This window comes from Sceloporus undulatus, chromosome 6 (genome assembly GCF_019175285.1).
Source record: "Sceloporus undulatus isolate JIND9_A2432 ecotype Alabama chromosome 6, SceUnd_v1.1, whole genome shotgun sequence".
Classification (NCBI taxonomy): domain Eukaryota; kingdom Metazoa; phylum Chordata; class Lepidosauria; order Squamata; family Phrynosomatidae; genus Sceloporus; species Sceloporus undulatus.
The window spans coordinates 44729904-44753006 of record NC_056527.1 but is presented as its reverse complement, the minus strand read 5'-3'; the positions used below and the strand labels follow the sequence as shown (position 1 = coordinate 44753006).

The 23103-nt window shown below is 38.2% G+C and overlaps 1 protein-coding gene across 1 annotated transcript in view; it reads left to right on the top strand.

The window, feature by feature from the left end:
* Window positions 1-23103, top strand: part of RFTN1 (raftlin, lipid raft linker 1) — a 112051-nt gene that overhangs the window by 79898 nt on the left and 9050 nt on the right. The window contains exons 5-6 of the mRNA XM_042475898.1: window positions 755-958; window positions 8566-8681. Coding sequence (XP_042331832.1) covers window positions 755-958; window positions 8566-8681 — 320 coding nt within the window. The remainder of the gene's footprint in view (window positions 1-754; window positions 959-8565; window positions 8682-23103) is intronic.

Genomic DNA, 23103 nt, shown 5'->3' with positions numbered 1-23103 from the left:
ATACAGCATGCCTCCAAAGTGACCCTAAGCCTGTCTGTTCAGGCCCTAGGTTCACCTGAGGATCACTACAAGTCAGAAACAACTTGAAGGCACACAATAATGAAGTATCACAGTACAGTCTATGAAATTACTAGAAATTAATTTTATTTCATAATCACCAGAGAATCACTTGATAAGGGAGGAGAAAAAGGAAAAGTAGTACAGCAAGCCAGTTGATGAAGTGTTAGAGGAGAAAAAGCAAAAGACCTCAAAAATTACTAAATAAACATGATCATATTGAAAGAGAGCTATCCCACAGATTCCTTGAGAGGCTGTGTACTAAGTGAAATAGCAAATCAATAATGCTATTGAGTGTATGTTGTCTAGAAGAATAAATTATTTATCTAGGGTGACAAAGTATTATACAAAGAAAGTTACTAGAGTGCATGTCTTACTATTTTAAGAATAATCACTAAGGATACTTGTACATTGCAAGCTTGGAAAGGATGTTATGTTAAATGTTTTAAAGCTACAGGTGTCAGATCAGTTGTTCAAGAATAGCTTTCTAGTTGCATACATTAGTACAATACCATTCATGTGCAACAACATATAGGTCATTCGGCAGTAATTATAAAATAGCTTTTGTTAATGATGCAGTAACATTTTAATGATATGTCTGGGTAAATAATCTTAATTCTTAGTGTTTATTATGTTATTTATGCTGAAAGAGTGAGACTGAGAGAGATTACTGTATATGATTTCTCTCCTCCTCTAGAAACAGAGATCTTCGCTGTCTTCAACAAACCCAAAACTTCTCAGAGATCAGTGCAGTATTATTCTGTTACAATTCCTGTGAGAATCATCAGTAATGGGCAAAGCATTTGCAGCTTAGAAGCCAATTGGCTGGAGCACATGACGGACCACTTCCGGAAAGGGAGCATATTGGTGAACGCAATCTTCAGTCTTGGAATTATGAATGGTATGGATTTTTTTTCAATATTATTAATGTGTTTGTCATATTTTTTTAAATGAAGATCCTTTATTTCCTCCATGCCTGTCTTTGTGGGAATTCACAAAAACAGTTTCCAAGTAAATGTGAAAACTAGAGAAGTGACAGGAATGTTTTGGGTTTTTTAAAATCTGAAATCAAAGAAATTAGGCAGATGTGCGCAACCAGCACCTCATCCCTTCATTTCACTTTTCCATCTTTCAGTTGTGTTCTTAGCAAAAGAAATATCCTCTCTTTCTCTCTTGCTAATTACACCTCGAAATTACACACCATACTGAGTGTGAATTATTTGTTAGTGTCAATCAAGAACACTCTTTGAAGTGGCAGCACTTTACAAATTTTTTGGGCTGCTGAATGTAATTCCTGTAAAACTTGTTTGCTGTTTTTGGGGATCATGGCTCACATGGGAACCTATTGTGTACAGAATCATAATTTAAATGTACAAGTATACAGGAGTCTGGTGTGTATGGTTGTGTGTATTTCTGGAAGATTTGATCTTCATAATATATGTTGATTAAATAAAAAGTTCTCTAGAGAAGAAAATTGTTGGAGAGTTGAAATGAAATTTTGGGAAATCTGGTGACAAAGTTTGTAAATCTACAGCACTATATAAACAAACAAACAAACAAATAATGTACTGAATGATAACATTTAAAAGTGCAAATAACCTCTCTTCTTGAAGGTTTTGTACTTGATCCAAACACTCCACCATGTTCTTCCATTTGGGCACACGCGTTATTAATTCCACCCCATCTCCAAATATCTTGGCTGTTATACCCTATGGAATATGACTTCAAAGGATCAAGAGACTATCCAAAGAGGCTATTTAGCATCTAAGTGGCTAAAAATGAGTGAATCAGTGGCACATGCACAATTGGAATCTTTGGCTCCAGATCAAAAACAGATGAAAATCATCTACAATGTTTTGTGTATCTTGCTCCATGCTGCAAGAGTTCCCACATCCAAAAACTGTTAAGATTATAAAAAGAAGTAATTGATGAAATTACTTTATCCTTGTTAAAATTAAACTGGGAAATTAATGGCCAGTCTTCTTGCTTTTTCATCCTGTAGCACTGTGTGTTCTAAAGGGCACATAATGGAATGCTTTCCTCCAGCTTCTTGAGAAGTCATGTAAATTGTAGGCTAACTTGCTTGGAAATAAATTGTCATTAATTTTTTGTGTATAAACAGCTCACAGAGCCTGATACATACCAATTAGGTCTGTTTTTTTAAGGTTAACATTTTATTTTGGGACCCTTATCAGTGCATTCTTTAATATCCCAAATGCAGCATATAAGAAGCATTATTCTATTGTTTAAACATTAAAAGAGTATTTGCATAACAACAGGGCTCAAGGGGAGTTTCCTAACGCCTGATTCTGCTTTTAAAGTGTCTTCAGAAGGGAGGTTGCAAGATGAGCGTAACAGTTTACTTTGTCAACAAACAGACAAGTGCAATAAGATTAAACTTGATTGTTATATTCTAGAAAATGTGTTCCTAATGTTGTGCTGAATACACTGTTGGAAAGAAACCTATTTCTAAGGGACCTTTCTACTTGCAGTTGTCCATATACCTAATGCAGCAATGTAAACTTTAGAAGATGATCTCAAGATCAACCACCTACCTCCCCCTGTAAAAGAAACTTCAGCTTAATCTACAATTCAGTCCAAATAGAATTGTATTATCATAAGATAACAACAGTGTTGATTATCTTCCAGATTCTACCCAGAGACTAAATAATGAGGAATGGTATTTTTTTGGGGGGGGGGGGAATCCTTTAAAAAAGCAAATTAAATATTGGCTGGATCTTACTGAACATTTGCTAAACCACTCGTTACTTTTAAATTTCAGTAATGCCATTATGAAATGAAATCTCCAGTAATAAGTACTCGTGTAGATCAGACTGTACTTTCTAAACTTTGGGACCAAACATTCCTTCTTGATATTGTTGTTGTTTGCCTTCAAGTCAATTCTGACTTATGGTGACCCTGTCAAAGTTTTTTTGTGGCAAGATTTGATCAGAGGAAGTTTACCTTTCCTTTCCTCCAAGGTTGAGAGTGTGGTCACATAGTGGATTTTGATGGCTGAGAAAAGATTCAAACCATGGGCTCCAGAGTCATAGTCCAATGCTCAAACTACTACACCATGCTGGTTCTTTCAAACATTCATATACATATATTGTATTTAGTGTAGGATATTCTGTATATATACAGTGTATACTTATACAGTGTATAATAGGTAGGGTTATGCACGACAGGCATTTATGTATTTGTTTTTCCAGATGTATAATCTGTGAGAACCCATCAATAACTGATGACACATGTGAGCACTATCCGTATAAAAGTATATATTATATGTGAAGCAACCCAAATTTGACAGTTGAACATCAGTAGAAGACAAATATGGAGGGCATCTTTCTATGTTCTATCTGTTGCAGTGATTTTTCACTTGGCAATAATGATAACATAAAGGTTAGACTTTGTGTATGAGGTTTAATATTTAGAGAAAACAGACAACACAGGGAGACATTGCTTCCCACTAGTATAGCTGTCATAATAGAATAAGAAACCTTTTCCTATAGTCATCTTGTAAATCATGTGCAGGAACATTAAAATGACATTTTGCCCAGCAGAATAGCATCAAATATTTATATGCCCAAGTGAAAATACCCTTTTGAGCACAGTGGGGGAGCATCTTACCTTAATAAAAAATTCAGGGATAATGGAACCTTTTCTCTTGAAGGAGGGGGTTAACCTTTTACAAGAGCTTAGTGAAGGTAGAGAAATAAAATTATACCAAAGCTTGAGCAGAATAGAAGCAATTTTTAGTTTTAATGATACGGCTGGTTATGTGATCCAGTTATTAGAACAAATGAGCCTTCACTGGATTACTTAGCTTTTGAGATTTAACTATGTAGATGAAATGTGCTGGAATCTACAGGACTAATCACACCAATTATGTGATAAGTAAAAATAGGTTAACCACTCAGAACCTGGGGTGCATTGAGAGGAGAAGGGTTATACAGATGACTTGGTTCATGTTTTAACACCCAGAGACTAATATTACAAAAAATTATTATAAGAGTTTTTTGTTGTTCCTGTTGCTGCTGCCATTGATATTTTTGGATGACTGCTTCTGACTCATCCAAAAACATGTTATTGCATGTATTTTCTTAGGCAGTCACATATGGGAATAAGTGATATGAGCAGATATCATACAATAAAATTAACTCTGTTATAGCTTAATAGTAGAAAGTAACCATGTATGCTTACAGATTTTCAAATCCTTCTGGACTGATGGATTAATCCCCCTATCACATTTGTACATATTCAGTCTCTTTCACTTTCTGTCTCTCACAGACATGCCGCCAGGAATGACTCAGGGTTTGCTGTATCTGTTGTTAGTCATAGTGGGGACATAAGGGCTATGTTGCTCAAACTGATTGTTTTCATATGGTATGCTTATAATTTTTGTGCAGCAGCTTGCTCCTCCATCCTATAAAAAAGAACAGATTAATCAAGAAATCTTGGCTCCAAAACTACATTCTGTGTAAGAGACACTTACTGCTACAAAATTGTGTTCTCAAACGAACCTGTGATGATTCCTTGGGAGCAAAGCCCTGTGCGTGGCTATTACTCTCAGGGAGATCCCTTTAAAGAACTATATTTTCCGCTGCCACCACTCAGTGAATTAATTCCTTCCCCACACACACTGAGACTTGTGAGGAATAGAGAGAGAGATCTAGTTTCCTTCCTTGCTAATCCACAGCAATCAGTGACCGAATCAGGCACGTGTATAGGAGTACAGAGATAGCAGATGCTTTTAAAAGAAAGAAGTTTATTTAAAAAAAAAAGGATAGAATAGGATAGAAAGGATTTATAACACTCTTGCAAAGCCTCTTTGCCTTGCAGGTCAAAGAACATAGTTACAGAATTCCTTCCAGACAAGCCATTGTTGAAAATAACAAAAGGCCTAAACGCACTAGCTAACACATTCCTAACTACTCACAGAAGATGGGATTTGTAGTCCTTTTGAGTTCCTGGATGCAGGGAGGGCCCCCTGGCCTCTCGACCTGCATTCCCCTGAGTCTGTGTCTCCCAGACTCAAGGAGACAGCATCTGGCATCCCCCTCAGGAGAGGATCAAGGGAGAGACAAAAGACCGCATGGCTCCACAAGTCCTTTTAAAGATTCCCCATAGAAAGTTCTTGAATCTCGCGGTCCTACTCTCTGATTGTTCAGTTAGACCTTACATCAGCTATGATGTCACAGCTCATTAGCATGTGATGTCATCTCTCATTAGCATGCACCTCCTCCCAGATTAACCCTTTGTGTTCAGGAGAAGTTCCCAGATGGCTGGAGACCCAGCCATCACAGAACCCCAGCCAAACTATTAGTGCCCAAATAATACAGTCTTGTCCAAACACAGGAGAAGGGGACTTCAGCTCTTTGTTCTCTATACTGAAGAGATATAAAAGACTTCCCCAAAGAAGTTGTCCCAGCTCCTGTAACTGAGGTTGCTTTGAAAGCATGGGTTTAGTTGAATCTATTATTGTCAGCATCCAAGAAAATATCCAATGAGAATATTACTCCAGGCTTAGACACTTCCAAGGAAAAGAAGAAGCAAAAACACAGCTCATTTGCAGAGGAAAAATCTGATTAAATTGCAATACATGATGAATCCCCTCCCCCCCAAATCTTTTGTTTGCAAGATCCCCCCCCAAAAATGGAGATGTCATTCTAAGTAACATCTGTGGACATCTCCCTTTTGGTGGTGGTGGGGGGGATCTTGGAAACAAAGATTTGGATCAGAAACTGGAGTTATCGCTAGAGTTATCTTGGAGACCAAGTAGTAAAAGAGATTTTCAGCAAAGATAAAACTGTTCACCAACTTGATAACAAAGATGTATTCTCAGTCTCTGGATTCTCAGTCAAAATGCATATAAATGGACAGGAAGCAGCACATTCTATTGTATTTCAAATTAACAGGCTTCCTTTTGGAATGGAAAGGCATAGATGATTACAGGAAACAAAACAGGACAAACTATGTGTCATTTGAAGATATAGCCATGTTAGTCTGGAGAATCAGTATGTAGAGAGATCGTGTAGCATTTTTGAGACTAACTAAACGAAAAATTGGCAGAATGAGCTTTCGTAGATTTCAGTCTACTATGCAACTGATAATGCACCTGAGGAAGTAGACTGAAGTCTGAAAGCTCATGCTGCCAATTTCTTTCTTTCAGTTAGTCTCAAAAGTGCTACAAGATATCTCTACATTTGTGTCATTTAGATTGGGGGACAGAGTACTGTGGATAAAAGACACCCCTAAAGAGTGTTACATTGCATTCCTGGAGCCATCCATTACTAACCTTGCTTAAGAAGGCCACTGGAAGACATGCAGTTGAGGTTGGGGACACCACCTTGATTCTAGGAAATCTTATTCTCACTCATTCAGTTTGTACACAGTTGAGAGGAATTAGGATCACCCTGCCAGTTTTAGTATGGTATAGTTCAAGGCATCTCAAATTTTATGTTGAGAGATCAGAAATTTTTTTATGCCAGTTAGTTTGGCTACAGTTATTTCTGTCCTTCCTGGAAACTCTTCAGGGACTTGGAAATGATGACTCAGACCTGCACCTGTCCCTGAACCACCACTTTGAGCAGCACTGGTATCTATATTCTCAACTCAAAAATATCAGATGGCAAAAGGAAAGGACCAATCAGTTTTTGGCCCATAAAGTATGTGTATATATCAGGCTTTTTTTTAAAAAAAACAACAACAACAACAACAAAACACCAAACTAACTACCTTTCTGTGGCATCCAATAGCCAACCCTCTTGGGGCAGTTCAAAATCATAAAGTGCAAGAATATAATATTAAAGCATAATGCTTTAAAATTGCCATGGTATAAAAACAACAGTAACACATTGGAGGAATGAGAAGACAAAAAGGGTTTCATCAAGTGGCCAAAGGCAATAATATAGTCAACTCTCCATATCCATGGATTCTATATCCACAATTCAACCATCTGCAGCTTGAAAATATTACAAAAAGAAAAACTTGATTTTGCAAATTTATATAAAGGACACAATTTTACTACATCATTGCATATAATGAGATTTGAGCAACCACAGATGTTGGTATCCAAGGCGGGTCCTGTAACCAAATCCCAACAGATACTAAGGGTTCTGGAGTGGGAATTCCAGAACCAGGGGCCCATTCATACTATGCAATTATAGCACTATTAATTGGCATGGCTACATCTTGTGGAATCTTGTGGGTTGTAGTTTCATGAGGCACTGTAGCTCTTTGGCTAAGAATTCTATATACACCTTCCTTAGCTTGCAAATTCCAGTATTCCATTAGACATTATCATGGGAGTTAAAATGGAATCATAGTGATAGAGTTGTGTCTGAAAGGGTCCCAGGATTCCACTAATGATAAAAGCCACTTTTCAGTAGTCACTTACCTTGTTTCATTAGGAGGGAGCTTCCAGCAAAGAGCCTCAGAAGATGGTTTTAGTGTCCTGTATACATAGGAGATAACACTCATTTGGGTAGATGTTCCTTCTAGGCTACTTTTCAGGTGTGATTATGCATCCATAATTTTGGAAGAACCATGGTTCTGCTTCACAATTAGATCTTGAGTGCCAGAAATATGAATGTAGTAAGTATCCTCCCATAATAATTGCTAGCAATACAACTTTGGATCCATGAATTCATATGTAAATCTTCCATTCTCATTCATCCTAATGAATAACCATGCAATGCTCCCATCCTCTCCCCCCATTTTATTCTGTAAACCAAGAGTGCACAAAGTGCGGCCTGTAGGTTTCATGGAGTCTCCTAGGGCTATTTTTGTGTTCTCCGGGCCTTGCAGGAATAATAATAATAATAAAAAGTTGGTTCCAAAGTGACTTCCACTAGGTGTGGAAGGCATTACCACCCCCTGGATCAAGGGTAAAAATGCAAAAAAAAAAAAACAAAACAAAACAAAACAAAAAAAAAACAACCCTCCACCCCTTTTTTTTGTTTGTTCAAAATGCCCTCTAGGGTCTCAAAAAGGCCCAAAAACTGGACAAGGAAGCGCATTATCCCTCAGAAGGTGTTGAAGGACAAAAAGGTGATACAGTGGACCCTTGTTATACACTGGGGTTTGGTTCCAAGATCCCCCGTAGATAACAAAATCCGTGTATGCTCAAGTCCCATAAAATATAATGACATAGCAAAATGGTGTCCCTTATAAAACATAGAAAATCAAGGTTTGATATTTGAAATTTATACTTTTTTGGACATTTTCAAACCATGTATGCTTGAATCCATGTATAAATACTCAGTGTATAAGAAGGGCCGACTGTACTTTTTTGTGCCAGAATGAGTGTACTGGGGGATCTTCTGTTGGACTAATATAGCCTGCTAGCAAGATCTCCTGTGGGGCTAATATGGACCTCTAGACTTCTACAGTTGGCCTACTGCTGTAGTCCTTCCAAGAAGACATGTGGGTTCCGATCAAAGAAAACACACTTTTAAAAGTTGTACTTAATTCTACGTCTTACTGAAATAATATGTTCTCACACAGATTCCTTCCAGGGCATGGCAGATGGACTGTTTGTCTTTGAAGATCTTTCTATGGATGACAGCAAAAATACACAAGGCTATGATGCTATTGTTGTAGAGCAGTGGACAGTCCTGGAAGTAAGTGTACAATTTTTTTCTTGTTTCTACTGCCCTGAATCATGAGCCAAAGATAAATCCATTGTTTTTATTTTGTTTGTTGCACACTTTCTACTAAGTGAACCACATTAAAAATAGCTAAACTGAAGTACATTTTTTTGGAACTAAGATGAAATTTGTCTTCTTGTTGTAGAATTAGCTTAATTTAAATTTGATTAGTTTTCTCATTTTAAAAAGAAAATCTAATGTTGTTTCACACTGATGAACTAGGTAGTATTGGGTGTTTGGGGCAGCTTCATGCATTTTACAAGTAATTTATGATGGGTACCATCATCTTCCTACCTCTCACAACAGTTTTCAAAATATAATAATGGAATGGAGCATTAAAACACAAATACCCCTTTGACAGAGATGTCATCCTTTGTAAGATACACCTGTAACTCTTCACTTGGAAACTGTCTCTTTATAGGGGGAAAAAGAATACATAAAACAGTGCTCTGAATCTTTTTTATGAGACTCTTCATTGTGCCAGTGATGAAATCTCCTTTGTATTTTGCAAAAGCTTTTAAAATTGTTGAAACTGAATGTATTTAATTACAACAAATGTCAGAAATGTATTTTGCAGGTCATTTGGCTTTTGCAGTTTTGCACATTAGTGCTTAAGTACATGGTTAACATCAATCATGCTCATGTAGCTCTTTCTTAAAACATTGTAGTATATCTGCTTATCACTGTTCAGTTCCAGAACTATTAAAGTGATCCTAGCAAAGTGAGTTGCAACACAGAATGCCCATTTATTTAAGTAATAATAATAATAATAATAATAATAGGATTTATTTATATGCCGCCCAATCACTGGGAATCCAGATGGCTTACAATAGAGTAGGTTTTATAATTATTATAATAATTATTAGTAGAGTTGAAAAGCTCTTCTTGCCACTCCCTGAGCATAAGCATTGACAACTGGATACTTGAAATGTAAAGTTGGATGGGTGGGTGATGCAGTCATCTCTAAAACAGAGTGAGCATCTATCTCTTGGCATAGCTCGCCCAGCAGGAGAAATGAATTTGGTTTCAATTTAGCCCAGGTTTGGAAGTGAAACTGACAGTGATCTGGTTTCATCCAGGATGAGTGTTGAGATGTCACTGCTCACTCAGTCACCTTATCCAAGGATAGACAGTTGGAGCCTGACCAGGTTAGTCAGGTTGGTGGTATCTGTGCTGTTGTCGTTAACTGCCTTTGAGCCGACCTCGATTCATGCAACTCTGTGGATGAGACATCGCCACAACCCTTGTCTTCCACTGCTCTGCTTAAGTCTCCCTTGGTATAGCCATCTGGCATGCAGCCTCTTCCTCTCTTTCTACTACACTCAAGCTTTTCCTAGCATTTCTGCTTTCTCATGATGTGGCCAAAGTATGACAGCCTCAGTTTGATCATCCTGGCTTCTTGGGGTATTTCAGGCTTGATCTGTTCAAGGATCCATTTGTTTGACTTTCTGGCTGTCCACAGTATCATAGCCTTTCTCCAGAAACACATCTCAAATAAGTTGATATTCTTTTTATCTGTTTTTTTAAAAAATGTCCAGCTCTCATATCCATACATAGTGAAGGGGGATATCATGACTTAAGATTATTTAAACTTTAGTGCTCAATTGTATGTCTTTGCTCTTTAAAATATTTTCTAGTTCTTTCATTGTTGCCCTTCCTATTCTTACTGCATTATCACACTAGAGGGCAAACAGGATTTAAACAAGAGTTAAACTAGAGAAAACCAGGAAATGCATGATGTTTATCACACAACATTTCTTGGTTTTCTCTAGTTTAACTCTCGTTTAAATCCTGTTTGCCTCCTAGTGTGATAAAGCAGTTAGACTCCTTATCTCTTGACTGCAGTCTCCATTCTGATAAATATTTGATCCAAGGTACAAGAAGTCTTTAACTATTTCAATTTCCTCATTGTCTAGGTTGAATTTATGCAGGTCCTCCCTGATCATTACAGTATTTTTATTTTCTTTACGTTCAGCAACAAGCATGCCTTTGCACTTTTTTCCTTGACCCCTAAGTAATTGTTCCAAGTCCCTGATGTTTTCTGCTACATATCTTAGATTGTTGATGTTCCTTGTTGATTGTTGTTCCTTTTTGACTGTTGATATTGGTGGGATCTAATGAGTGCTTGTCCTTTAAAAAACACTTTTATTTAAACAATCACAAAGATAAAACATCAAATAACATGTTTCAAATATTAGTTTTCATATATAGGGGACAGAGCATAATCTTGGAATCCTCATCATAAAACTACGCTGAGTCTTCCATAGTAATAGGATCATTCAATATGTTAGGAGGGGAAACAAAGGGGAGAAACAGACCAACACGAAAAGCCAGTTTCCAGCCAGCTTGGAGGCCTGGTGTGCAGACCCTGCACATCCTCAAGATGCTTGGAAGCCACACCAGCATTCAGACATGGGCTGGCTTCAGAGTGCTCCGGCAGTGTGGTGTTTACAAGCTGCACATGTCAGAGCAGCTTGAAGCTGCACAGGGGCTGGAGCATGTGGGAAAAGCTGCATTTTTGCCAGCCCAAAAAGAAGCAGCTCTTTGCTGCTACTTTTTTGGCCAACTGCAAGGCAGATTGGGGCCATGACATGTGTTCACCACAGCCCCAATTAATCTTTGGAAGGGGCGGCTTCAAGCCATCCCTTCATGACCGTCTGTGTCTGTCTGATCACCATTCATATTACGAAGATCCTTTTTCTATCAAAGCAATATCCCGAATATGTTTTATCCAATATTCTGTTGATAAAGAGCTCTGATTTTTTCCACTTTGAAGCCATTTCAAGCCTTGTAGCTAAACACAAGAGGCTAATTAGCCCTTTATGTTTCAGTGATCTATTTTGATTATCAAATAAAGGCATTTTAGGGGCAGCATTAACTATTTGATTTGTATTTTGCTTATCATTTGGAAAACTTTGGTCTACTATCCTGTTACTTGGGGGAATTCCCGCCTTATATGTAAATAGGTGCCTTTTGCACCATGTTGTCGCCAGCATTTACCATTAAAAGGAGCACCCAGGTATTGTACTTTGATTAGAGTTAAGTACAAATGGTTGATTAATTTGTTCTTTAATATTAATAGAGATTGTCTTACTTGATAGATTTTTCCATAAAAAAGACCAGATGTTATTGTCTATATTGCTTTTGAAGCCATTTATCAAATCTGTGTGACCCCTATAGCCTTAGGGAGTTTGGTTTCTAATGGGGCAGAACAGATCTTGGATGTTAGGCCTTTAGGATTATCTTTAGCATCTCCAGGGAGCCCTGGTGGTGCAGTGGTTAAATGTTGGTACTGTAGCCACTCACAGCCACAAGATTGTGAGTTCGATCAAAGTCAGGGGCTCCAGGGTAGACTCAGCCTGGCATCCTTCCGAGTTCGCTAAAATGAGTACCCAGCATGCTGGGGGCAATTGGCTTGTAAACTGCTTAGAGCAGTAGTCCCCAAACTGTGCTCTTTAAGGGATTTAGGACTTCAGCTCCCAGAATCCCGGACTACTGTATGAAGCAGTGTAGAAATGTAGCTGCTCTTGCTCTTGCTCTTGTAGATGTTTCAAGCTAACTTAAAGTTTTATTGCTTTTCATTTTTATAGTGTGATGGGAAAGAAAGTGAATAATTTGGTGTATTGGAATCCAGAGGTTTCTTGTATTTTCCAGTTGTTCTTCTAACTGGCTACCCGTTTTTTTGTGTGGTTTTGTTTTGTTTTGTTTTGTTTTTTGTGCTTTTTACTTTGAAAAGAAAAAAACACTAGTGAATCTGTAGAGATCTTTAGTTTCCATTCTTTGTAAGTAGATTATCATTACAGTTAAAAAAAAGTGGGCAACAAAGCAGTGGGGTCAGTAGGGATGGGATTTTGAACAGCTTATCCCTCCATTTATGTCAGATTGAAAATGTATTAAAGAGATAAAGATTCTTGATTTCTTTAAGATGTTTATGTAAAAAGTCCCAGAATGCTATTCCCCTTATCCAATCTTCCTTGATGCTATTTACTTCTAAAGGAAGCTATGTACTTGTAGTTTGTTTATCTGTTATTCTAATTAGATGTCAAATTTGATAGGAATCATAATATAGTGATAAGTGAAGTATCCCTAGTCCCCCTGTTTCTTTTATCCCATATATAAATGATTTGGATATTCTTGATCTTTTCCCTTGGTTAATACAGTTCTGTAGAAATATGTTAGCCAAGAGAGACATAGTTTTTTCCGTGTCTGTTTTATTTCTTCAGTGAGGGAAATTGGCTGCAATTTTTTTCTGTGGAGACTTTGATATATTGATTTTTTAGATATGCATGTTTTTAAATATTTGGATGGTGTTGAAAACAAATTTGAGATGTGCATTTATTGTTATTGTGACAAAGATTTTCTTTTGTTAATTTTTAAACCAGAGGATTTTTGAAATAAATAAAATTAATTAATTTTAACACAAACAATCTCATTTACATTCAAAATAATATTCATTCAGAAAATAAACAGACATAAAGAGGAAAAGAAAAGAAGGAAAAAGAGAGATAATTAATACACAATACAACTCTAACACACACATACACGGCCAATTCTGAATTTAATTAAGAGAAAAACACAAAAGAAAAAAATTAATTCTACCATTACAGATCCAACGAAGTAATATTACTGCAATTATTAAAAACCACAGTCACATATTATTAATAAATCACCAACTGAGCAGGGAGGTTTCTCCATCCCTATTCAGCATGGTCCATCCAAAGTCCCTCAATAATACAGTGCATCCTTTTACGCGGGGGATCCGTTCTGGACCCCCCCGCATAAAAGAAATAGCGCATATGCTCGAGCCTCACTACAAGCAACGGGGCTTGTAGTGGGGCGGTGCAAGGTGGTGGCAGTGTACGCGCGCCACAGGCGTACACGCCATTGTTTCTTCCGGTGCATAGCTCTGCTTCTTCTGGCGCTACTTTCAGCATATGCTGAAAGCAACATATAATATGCCCACATATGATGCGGGTGCACTGTATTTATAAATTTTAATTTGGAGAAGCTTCAGTCTAGCCAACCTTAATAAATCTTTCATGTTTTTCAGCTTTGCAGTAGAGAATGTTGTAATTTCTAAGGTGCATGTATACCAGACAGCTCCCCAATCCACTTCTGAGCTGGGGGGGTGGGGGAATTATCCAGGAGACTTCCTTTCTGCCCTTTTGGAATCCTTCCATATCTTTATACATGTAAAGATAATAATAAATCCTGCAGAACTAGGAACAGCACAGAATCGTGCCACTAATGATCGGCCATTTTGGTCAGAGACCAAAATAGATCAAAGATCTAGATTAGTACTTCTTCAACAGGCATCTTCAGTATCTTCGTTCACTGTCACAGGAACCATATCATTTATTTACTCTTACCACTGAAGATCCCACTTCCGTTCTGGATGTTGTTATAGTTACCAAAGAAAGGTGAGATAACCCCACTAAAGTAACCTTAGGTTGCACAAATTGAAATATTGCCAAAGGGCCTTGTAGCACAGTACCTTTGAGATTAAGGCTGCATCCACACTGCAGAAATAATCCATCTTGACACCACTTTTAACTGCCATGGCTCAATGCTAGGGAATGCTGGGAATTGTAATTTATTCCGACATCAGAGCTCTCTGACAGGGAAGGCTAAATGTCTCACAAAACTACAATTCCCAGAATTCTATAGCATTGAGCCATGTTGTTAAAGTGGTATCACACAGGATTATTTCTGCACTGTGGATGCAGCCTGAGATAAATTTGTAGAATTTGGTCCAGGCCTCGGAGGTGGAGAACTGCTGGACCTGATCCCATTCCCCACCACCACTCCCTTCTCCTTTTGTGTTGTGTCTTCTTAGATTGTAAGCCTGAGGGCAGGAAACCGTCTAACTAAACGATTGTGTGTACAGCGCTGTGTAAATTTACAGTGCTTTATAAATAAAGGATAATAATAATAATAATAATAATAATAATAATAATAATAATAATAATAATAATAGAACAAGCTTTTATAGATTTAGTCTCCTTCATCAGATGCTACTTCATAGAATCATAGAATCATCAGAAGTGAATTGAGACTATGAAAGCTAAAGTTGCAAACTTCTTTGTCTCAGTTGTAACATATCCGTGGTAGTATAAGAAATAATCATGAGTGTGTTCATAACTGGTTCTCTAACTATGGAGTCAGAATTATTGCAAGTTGCTATATCTGAAAAGTGTACCAAAAGCCAGCTACAATGGACTGCTGAAGACTCCACTAAACCCAGGTGTACCAAAATCTAATAAGTTCTTCACCGTGTGGAAAAATTCTGCTTGTTTAACCAGTGCTCATGCCATGAAGATTGTGAAGTAACATTTCTTAGCTGCCAATACCACTATAGGTATATTTCTAAGTTGAGTTCAGGCCATCTGAAAACTCAGATTTGTCATGACTTTCCCTTTGCTGTTGAAGCTACTGTCTCCAACATCTCATAACTAGGAATGATGGTGTCAACCACCCATGTTCTTTTCTGGTTCCATAGACTGAACCAGAAACACCAGTCCTATTAGCAGAAAAATACACAGGAAACTTCAGCAGAGCAATTTGATCCATTAATCTTAGAGGTAGGGTCATCCAAAAGGGTTTCCTCACTCCTAAAAAATTAAAATGCTCCTATAAACGATATTAATACTATATGATTGATTTGCTTCTATACTACTTCTCCTCTGCTAGGGATATAGGCCCGGTACAGACCACCTGAAAACGGCAGTTTGCAGGCACCCATTTTAATTCCGTAGGGATGCCGCAGCCGCTAGACCGTCCAACGTCCCTCCAGAGTTAAAAGAACCCGGGAACCTGGCTTTTCCGGGTTCTTTTACTGGCGTCCAAGTTACGTCGCTATTGTGCCAATGACATACTCATGACGTAACGGACGCAGCACGATGTGTGGACGCTATGCGTTCATTATGTGAATGTGGCAGCGACTGTGCAGACAGGCCGCCGCCATCAGGCCGCCACCATTACATACTAGGGTTCGGGACAGTGCAGTTACTGCACGGTCTGGAACCCTAGTATCGCCACCACCACGTCCCTTTCGACCCATCTGTCTCGGGCCATAATCTCCTACTTTATTTTCAGTTTTGGTACTGAATAGTCCTGCATGGCTTCAGCAAGCTGTTTTCATAATGTGCCTTCATGTCACACCTACCTTTTCATAAGCTGCACAATGGAATCATAGTAAAATGTCAGTTAATTTCATTTAAGATTTCCTTGTCTTATTTTTGCTTGTGTGCTGATAGTAATTTCATAGCATTCCTCTCTGTAGTTTATATTTTGATGTCCTGCTCTAAGACAACGAGGAGGGAAAAAATGATATCTGTAGGAATTCTGGATAATTTCATTTCAGTCATATTTTCATTTATAATTTCATTCAACTGCACTTTTGCATTTGCGTAGGAACTGGTGTTGTCATATGAACAATAACAACAAAAATCCTAACCATTATTCGTTTTTAAGAACTGTATGGTTTCATACAAAGCCAGTGTGACATAGTTGTTTGAGAGTGGACTATGACTCTGGAGACCAGGGTTTGAATCCCTTCTCAGCCTTGGAAATCCACTGGGTAACCTTGGATAAGTCATACACTTTCAGCCTCAGCAAACCCCATGATAGGGTGGGTTGCCATATGTCAGAAACTACTTTAAGGCACATAACAACAAACAACAATCATGGTTTCTTAAGTGTAGACAAGGGGGGCATGCACTTAGTGGATGTGTAAAGTGTCACTGTGCAGAAGATGTGAACCTTCCAGCTATCACAGATTGTGGCCCTTGTGAAGTGATAGAGAAGGGAAGCAAGAACATGCACATTATTTAACTATTTAAAATTAGTCAAAACAAACAGTGATAGTATTTTGTGCCTTTGAATGAGGGCTTTTAATGATGGTATGTCTTCATCTGTCCTGTTAGTTCAGCCCTACAGCTATTGAGGCTCATTAGCTGCAAAAGATTTTGTGCCATCTAGCACTGAAACTTCTTGGATGGTTTTTATGCTGCTCACAAAGGCAGGTCTCTGATTAATCTTTTCTTGCTTTTGCTTCCAGTATCTAATCTGTCATCAGACTTTTGCCCCAACTGAGAAAGATAAAGCTTTTCTAAGCAGATTGGTTTTGTCTGAAACCAAGTCCTGGCTGCAGAATGTTGCTGCAACTTGATTTTTTGAATATGCTTTGAATGGTTTAGGGAGTGTGGTCATGGCTTTCCCTCTTCATTTCTTGCAGAGGATTTCAAAGTATATTTTCGTCCTGTCTGTGCATTTTCAACATTTGACAGAGATAAGGACCTAAATACTTTGAAGGCACTAGATCTCAACTGATCTTGGAAGTAACCAGGGTCAGCCCAGGATAGTACTTGGATGGGAGTCCGCCAATGAATACCAGGTGCTGTTAGTTATATTTGAGGAAGGAACTGACAATACTACCTCTTGAGTAAGCCTAAGAAAACTCTAGGAAATTCATGGGGTTGCTGTAAGTCGACACTTGAAGGCACACATGCGCGCGCACACACACACACACACACACACACACACACACAAGTATACATTCTCAAATCTGTTGAGTTGGCAGACTGCCTAGTGGAAATCAAACTGCCATGTAGCTGTAGTTTTTGCTGTGAGACATTCATAAAACAGTTCCTGATACTGACCTGGGGCAGTGAGGAGGTTTGGGAGCAGTTGCACAGATATGATAATCTGCTGCTTTTATCAGGAAGTATTTCTAAAGAGCCATCCTCAATTTGGCCTTCAGCCTTGATCTGCTAAATGCATAGTGATTTTGGATTTGATCAACACAGTTTGATATCTGTAGTCACACAAATGAGGCATGCTCAGAGCAGCAGGGAGCCAAAGGTGATGAGCGTGAAATCTAGTCCTTTGAAAGGTCCTGTGTGCTGTTTGAAGGTGACCTACAAAGGAGGCAGGATTGGGCCTCTGGGTTCTCTTTCTGAAGAGCAGGAAGGTTGTTAATGGTGTGTGTGTGTTCATTTGTTAGGGAGGTTCTTTCTTTAAAGGTCTTTTTGTGTATGTTTGTCTGTCTAGCTTCTTCAGTCAACTAGCTGAACTTGTCTTGCTAGTTCAGAAAGCCATATATTCAGGTTTTACAGAGAATATTGTCAGATGTATTGTTTGGCAGCAGCCCTTTAAGTTAGAAAGGCTGCACTTTGAGCAGAAGGAAGATTTCTTACACCTTTTTTTTACATGGTGTTTGTACCAGATAGATGTTATGAAAATAAACAGCAGTGGGCTAAAAATAACTTATTCTCTCAAACAGTTTTCATTGTAGTATTTGTTCTCTGAACTTAGAGTGTCTTTTCATCTCCTATAGAACATTACAAGAACTACAAAAGTGTAAAATTTGGATTTCCTAATTAAAACACTAAGAAAAGGGGAATATGGTTCGTAACATTGCTTTATGATTTGTATGTCCTAATTTACAGTAAATATGCAAAATTTTGCTTTTCAGAAACATTTTTGCACATCCTCCAATTGATTCAAGGCCATACAAAATACACTTGTGTATAAGTTGAAAAATTTATGGGGAAAAAAAAATCAACCCCCAAAACATGGGTCAGCTTAAAACACAGGTCAGTGCAGTACCTCAGTCCACCATGGCATTATTTCTGGGCTTTTGTAATGCCTGCTGAAAAAATGCTGCCAGTGGTGGGGCTTCTCTACAATGACAAAGAGAGCAGAACAGGTGGATGTTTCTTCCAGGCTCTCTTGACACAAGCTAAACTCAGAGAGTTCAAGAGGTTAGTAAATTCCCGGAGAGCCTGAAGGAAACAAGGGCCCCTTCTACTTTCTCTCTCTGGTGATTCTTTTTGGGCTTCTCTGCTGTGGTGGTGAGAGCAATACTTCTTCCAGGATATCTTGGAACAGATTATCCTGCTTCTTCTAGGATATCTTTGCACAGACTGTGTCCACAGACTCTTGGAAGCAGAGGTGGGGGGGAGGGGCAGAAGCCTTTTGGGCAACTTGGTGATAGCTCTTTACTATGGGTTGGCACTGGGTTGAACAGACAACAGGCACCCTTTGCCTTTTCGACACCACTCCCATCTCTAGTAAGCGGAGAAGCCAAGAACCTTTCTTGATGACTTGGCAGAAGCTCTCAACTATGGGTAGGGACATAGTCCATCCTGGGAGAACCTAAAAAAAAGGACTGAGTCCTCTTCTGTCTCTGGTGAACTTTTGCAATGCCTGGGAAGAAAAATGATAGTGACAGTGTTTCTTTGACATTTCTCTGATGCAGCTAAGAAGTGCTGTTGCATTTCTCTGATGCAGCTGTTTGTCCACCATGGTGGAGAAATGCCACAGAGCCGCTTTGGATCCAAGGAGCCTACTGCCGAGCCTGAAGGTTTTACACTCAATGTACCCATCGTTCATATCAAAATCCTTAATTTTGACACCAAAACCTGCCCTCAACTTATACAAGAGTATATACAATACTTATCAAGTCATCCTCCACCTACTTGAAAAGGAGCTCTTAAAGGTATATGTCAATGTGCACACATATAAGGAAAAGAGTCAGTTCTTCATGGAGTAAAACAATGAATCTCTGTGCTGGAAACCTGAGATTTACCTGCTTTAATTAAAAAACAAAAACAAATTACACTCAAGTAGTTTTTGCTTTTGTGCCAGATTCCCTTAAAATACTGAACTCACACTCTCCAGTTTGGTATGCATTAGGGCCATGAGGAGAGATGGAGCTTCAGTTGTCCTTCCTTCAGGTTCGATTTCCATCTGGGATCCCTAGTTTGACTCAGAATGGTACTGCTGTTTGTTAGGTTACTGAACGTGAAAATTTGTGACATCCAGGACTTGGATTTTAGAACAGCATGACATTTGAGCTTTTATTGATGTGGTTACGGAGGTAAGAGTTTAACTTACCCAGTTAGGTCTGATAGGGTTTTAAGTACTGCAGAAGTATAGATCTGATGGGTGCAGAACATGGCCTCACTGGCATATTGCAATTCCATCTTCCATTCCGAGTATCATGTCCATTCCGAGTATCATGAAATTTGGGAGCGAAAGCAACTTTGTGAATTTTTTGTCACAATAATGGCATTAAACTTTTATTTCTAATAATAATAATAATAATAATAATAATAATAATAATAATTATTATTATTATTATTATTATTTATATGTTCCGCCTCTTCCAAGGATCGAAGTGAGATTACATCATTAAAATAATACAATGCAATTGAACAGCCAATAAAATACTAATACTAAATTATACATCCCTATTCTTTAAAATCTCCAAACATCAATTCATATACCATCATACTTAGAGAGGAGGGTCTTAATCATCATCTCTATACCAAATCCGATGGGAAAGCCCGCCGGAAGAGATCTGTCTTTAAGGCATCTAAGGTAATGATAAGACGGATCTCCTCCAGCAGACTATTCCATAATTAAGGGGCTCCAACAGTGAATGCTCTATGGGAAGTTGTCGTTAATCGAGTATTACAATTCTCCAACAAATTCTTCCCCGATGTTCTGAGTGTGTGGGGTGGATTATGTAGGGAGAGGCATTCCCGCAGGTAACTCAGGTCCAAGCCATGAAATCTACATGGCAACTAATGATTTCCAGATTAAAAACTGTTTTGGAGAGATTTCTTTAAAACCTAAGGAGGGTAATCCTGAAATGGCATAATTTAACTTTAGTTAATTTTAGATTTGCCTAGCCTATACCAGATTGTATATAGACATTTTTCTGCAACCAATTCAGGTTCAAAAAATGTCCACAAGATAGTTCAGACCAATACTTCTTAAATCATTCAGCCTCTGTTTAAAAACCTCCAAAGAAGGAGACGCCAAGGGAGTGTGTTCCACTGTTGAATAGCTCTTACTGTCAAGAAGTTCCTCTTAATGTTTAGGAGGAATCTCTTTTCCTATAGTTTGAATCTATTTTTCCAGATCCTATGGTCTGGAGCAGCAGAAAACAAGCTTGCTCCATCCTCAATATGACACCCCTTCAAATTAAGTATTTGAACAGGGCTATCATATCACCTCTTAACCTTCTCTTCTCCAGGCTAAACACACCCAGCTCCCTAAGTCTCTCTTCATTAGGCATGGTTTCCAGACACTGCCTGCTTATTTTAGCCAATTCTATTTTATATTATTACCTATTGTTTTATACGTATTTTGTAGATTGTACACCATTGGAAGGTTTCATTTTTATTGATTTGATCATTTGTATGTACAGAACTGTGTACATTTACAGCACTATAGAAATAAACTATAATCATCATCATCATCATCATGATCATCATTTTGGTCGCCCTCCTCTGGACATGCTCCAGTGTGTTAACATCCTTTTTTAATTGTGGTGCCCAGAACTGGACAAAATATTCCAGGTGGGGCCTGACAAAAGCAGAATAGATGGCACTATTACTTCACTAAAAAGGTCAATAAGATTCTAGGCTGCATCAGGTCACTTCCACATGTAGTCATGTTAAACCAGGCGTCCCCCATCCTTAAAAGCATCTGAGGAATTAGACTTCAGTCTACGAAAGCTCATTCTGCCAAATTATTTCTTTCAATCAGTCTCAAAGGTGCTACAAGATCTCTCTACATATTCTTGTGTCCAAGTTATTGATAAAGATGTTGAATAGCGCTAGACCCAGGACAGAACCCTGTGCACCCCACTGATGAAAAGGAGCCATTGCCGAGCACCCTTTGGGTTCAGCCAGTCAAACAATTACAAATACGCCTAACAGTTGTATTGTCTAGCCCATATGTTTGCAAGAATCTTATGGGTGACCTTGTTGAAAGCCTTACTGAAATCAAGATATGTTATATCCACAGCATTCCTTCATCTACTAAGCTGGTAATTTTATCAAAAAGAAATCATGTTAGTCTGGCATGACTTGTTTTTGAGAAGCCCATGTTTACTTTTTGTGATTATTGCATTCCTTTCTAAATGTTCACAGACCCTCTGTTTAATGATCTGCTTTAGAATCTTTCCTGGTATTGATGTTAGACTAACTGGGTGATAATTGTTGGGATCCTCTTTTTTCTCTTTTTGAAGATGGGGACAACATTTGCCCTCCTCCAGTCTGCTGGGATCTCCCCTGTTCTCCAGGAGTTCTCAAAGATTATTGCCAGTGGCTCTGAGATTAATTACTCCTCTGACTAATAATTCTCACTAAGTTGACTGGGACTTTCTTTCATGTAAGAACAAATAAGATTGCAGTCTTACAGATTCTTATTGTAGAACACATGCATATCTGATATATATCAACTCCACACAAAGAGGGTCTAGCCTCTTAATCTCAATGTCAGGATATGTCCTTAGAATACTTTGGAACTGAGTGTGGAATGTTATCATCTGGCATTCAAATGCAGCTTAATTGGGTATTTTTCAAGTGACATATGAACAAAGTTAGCTGCACCTGATGGAAAGATCTCCAGAAAACATCTGCCCGCAGTTTTGTGTGTATTGGTTGATACAATAATGGCTGTTTATTCTGGGTGACAATGAATTTGACAAATACGTATAGGAACATCCTCCTATGTAATGATGGCATTACTTCCTTGCTTCACTTGACAAGCATATATTAGGGCTGCTTATGTTGTCTTGTTTCAGTATATAAAAATCTGAGCAAGATTTATGGCTAGAAACATCCTTTTGGTTGATAAAATTATATAAATTCTACAGCTGCCATGTTATTTGATCCACAGATTAGTGGGGGAAATTATCTAAAATTAACTTTACTGCATTCTTACAGCAATTGGAAACCTTGTTTTGTTTGCTGCTCAAGTTTATTTTATCTTTAAATCTGCAGTAGGGAGGAAAGTCAAAATTGCTAATACAGGTTGTTTTTCTTTATACTGGCTTGGCCTAGATATTTCTTTCTCTTTCCCCCCTCAAATTGCAGAGCTTTCTAGTTTTTCCTAATGAGCTAGACGATTGCTGTGTGAGAGGCGAAAAAACAAACAAACAGCAAAATCATAAGTAAAATTGAATTCTTTTTATCTGCTGCAAGACAGGAAAACAGCCAGCTCAACATGCTCTGGTTTTTGACACTCAAGGTGTGATCAGAGATTACTTATCAACAGTGGGAGAATGGGGAATGAGTTCATTAAATTTTTGCTCTCTCTCTCTCACTCACGGAAGGAAACATCTCTCAGTTTGATTTGCAGATCAGCTCATGCTATCTCCCCCTCCCCTCCTTATAAATATGCTTTAGAAATAAGCCTTTTTTCTTGAGGTTTTGACCATTTCTTTTCTAAGCAGAGCTTCACACACACACACACAAAAGAAAAAAGATTATTATAGATTAACCTTATGTTTGGTGTTAGAAATTAACACTTGTACTGTTTCAAATGCTATGTATAAAACTATATCTAAATGCTTGGGCTTTAGTGCCATTTACCC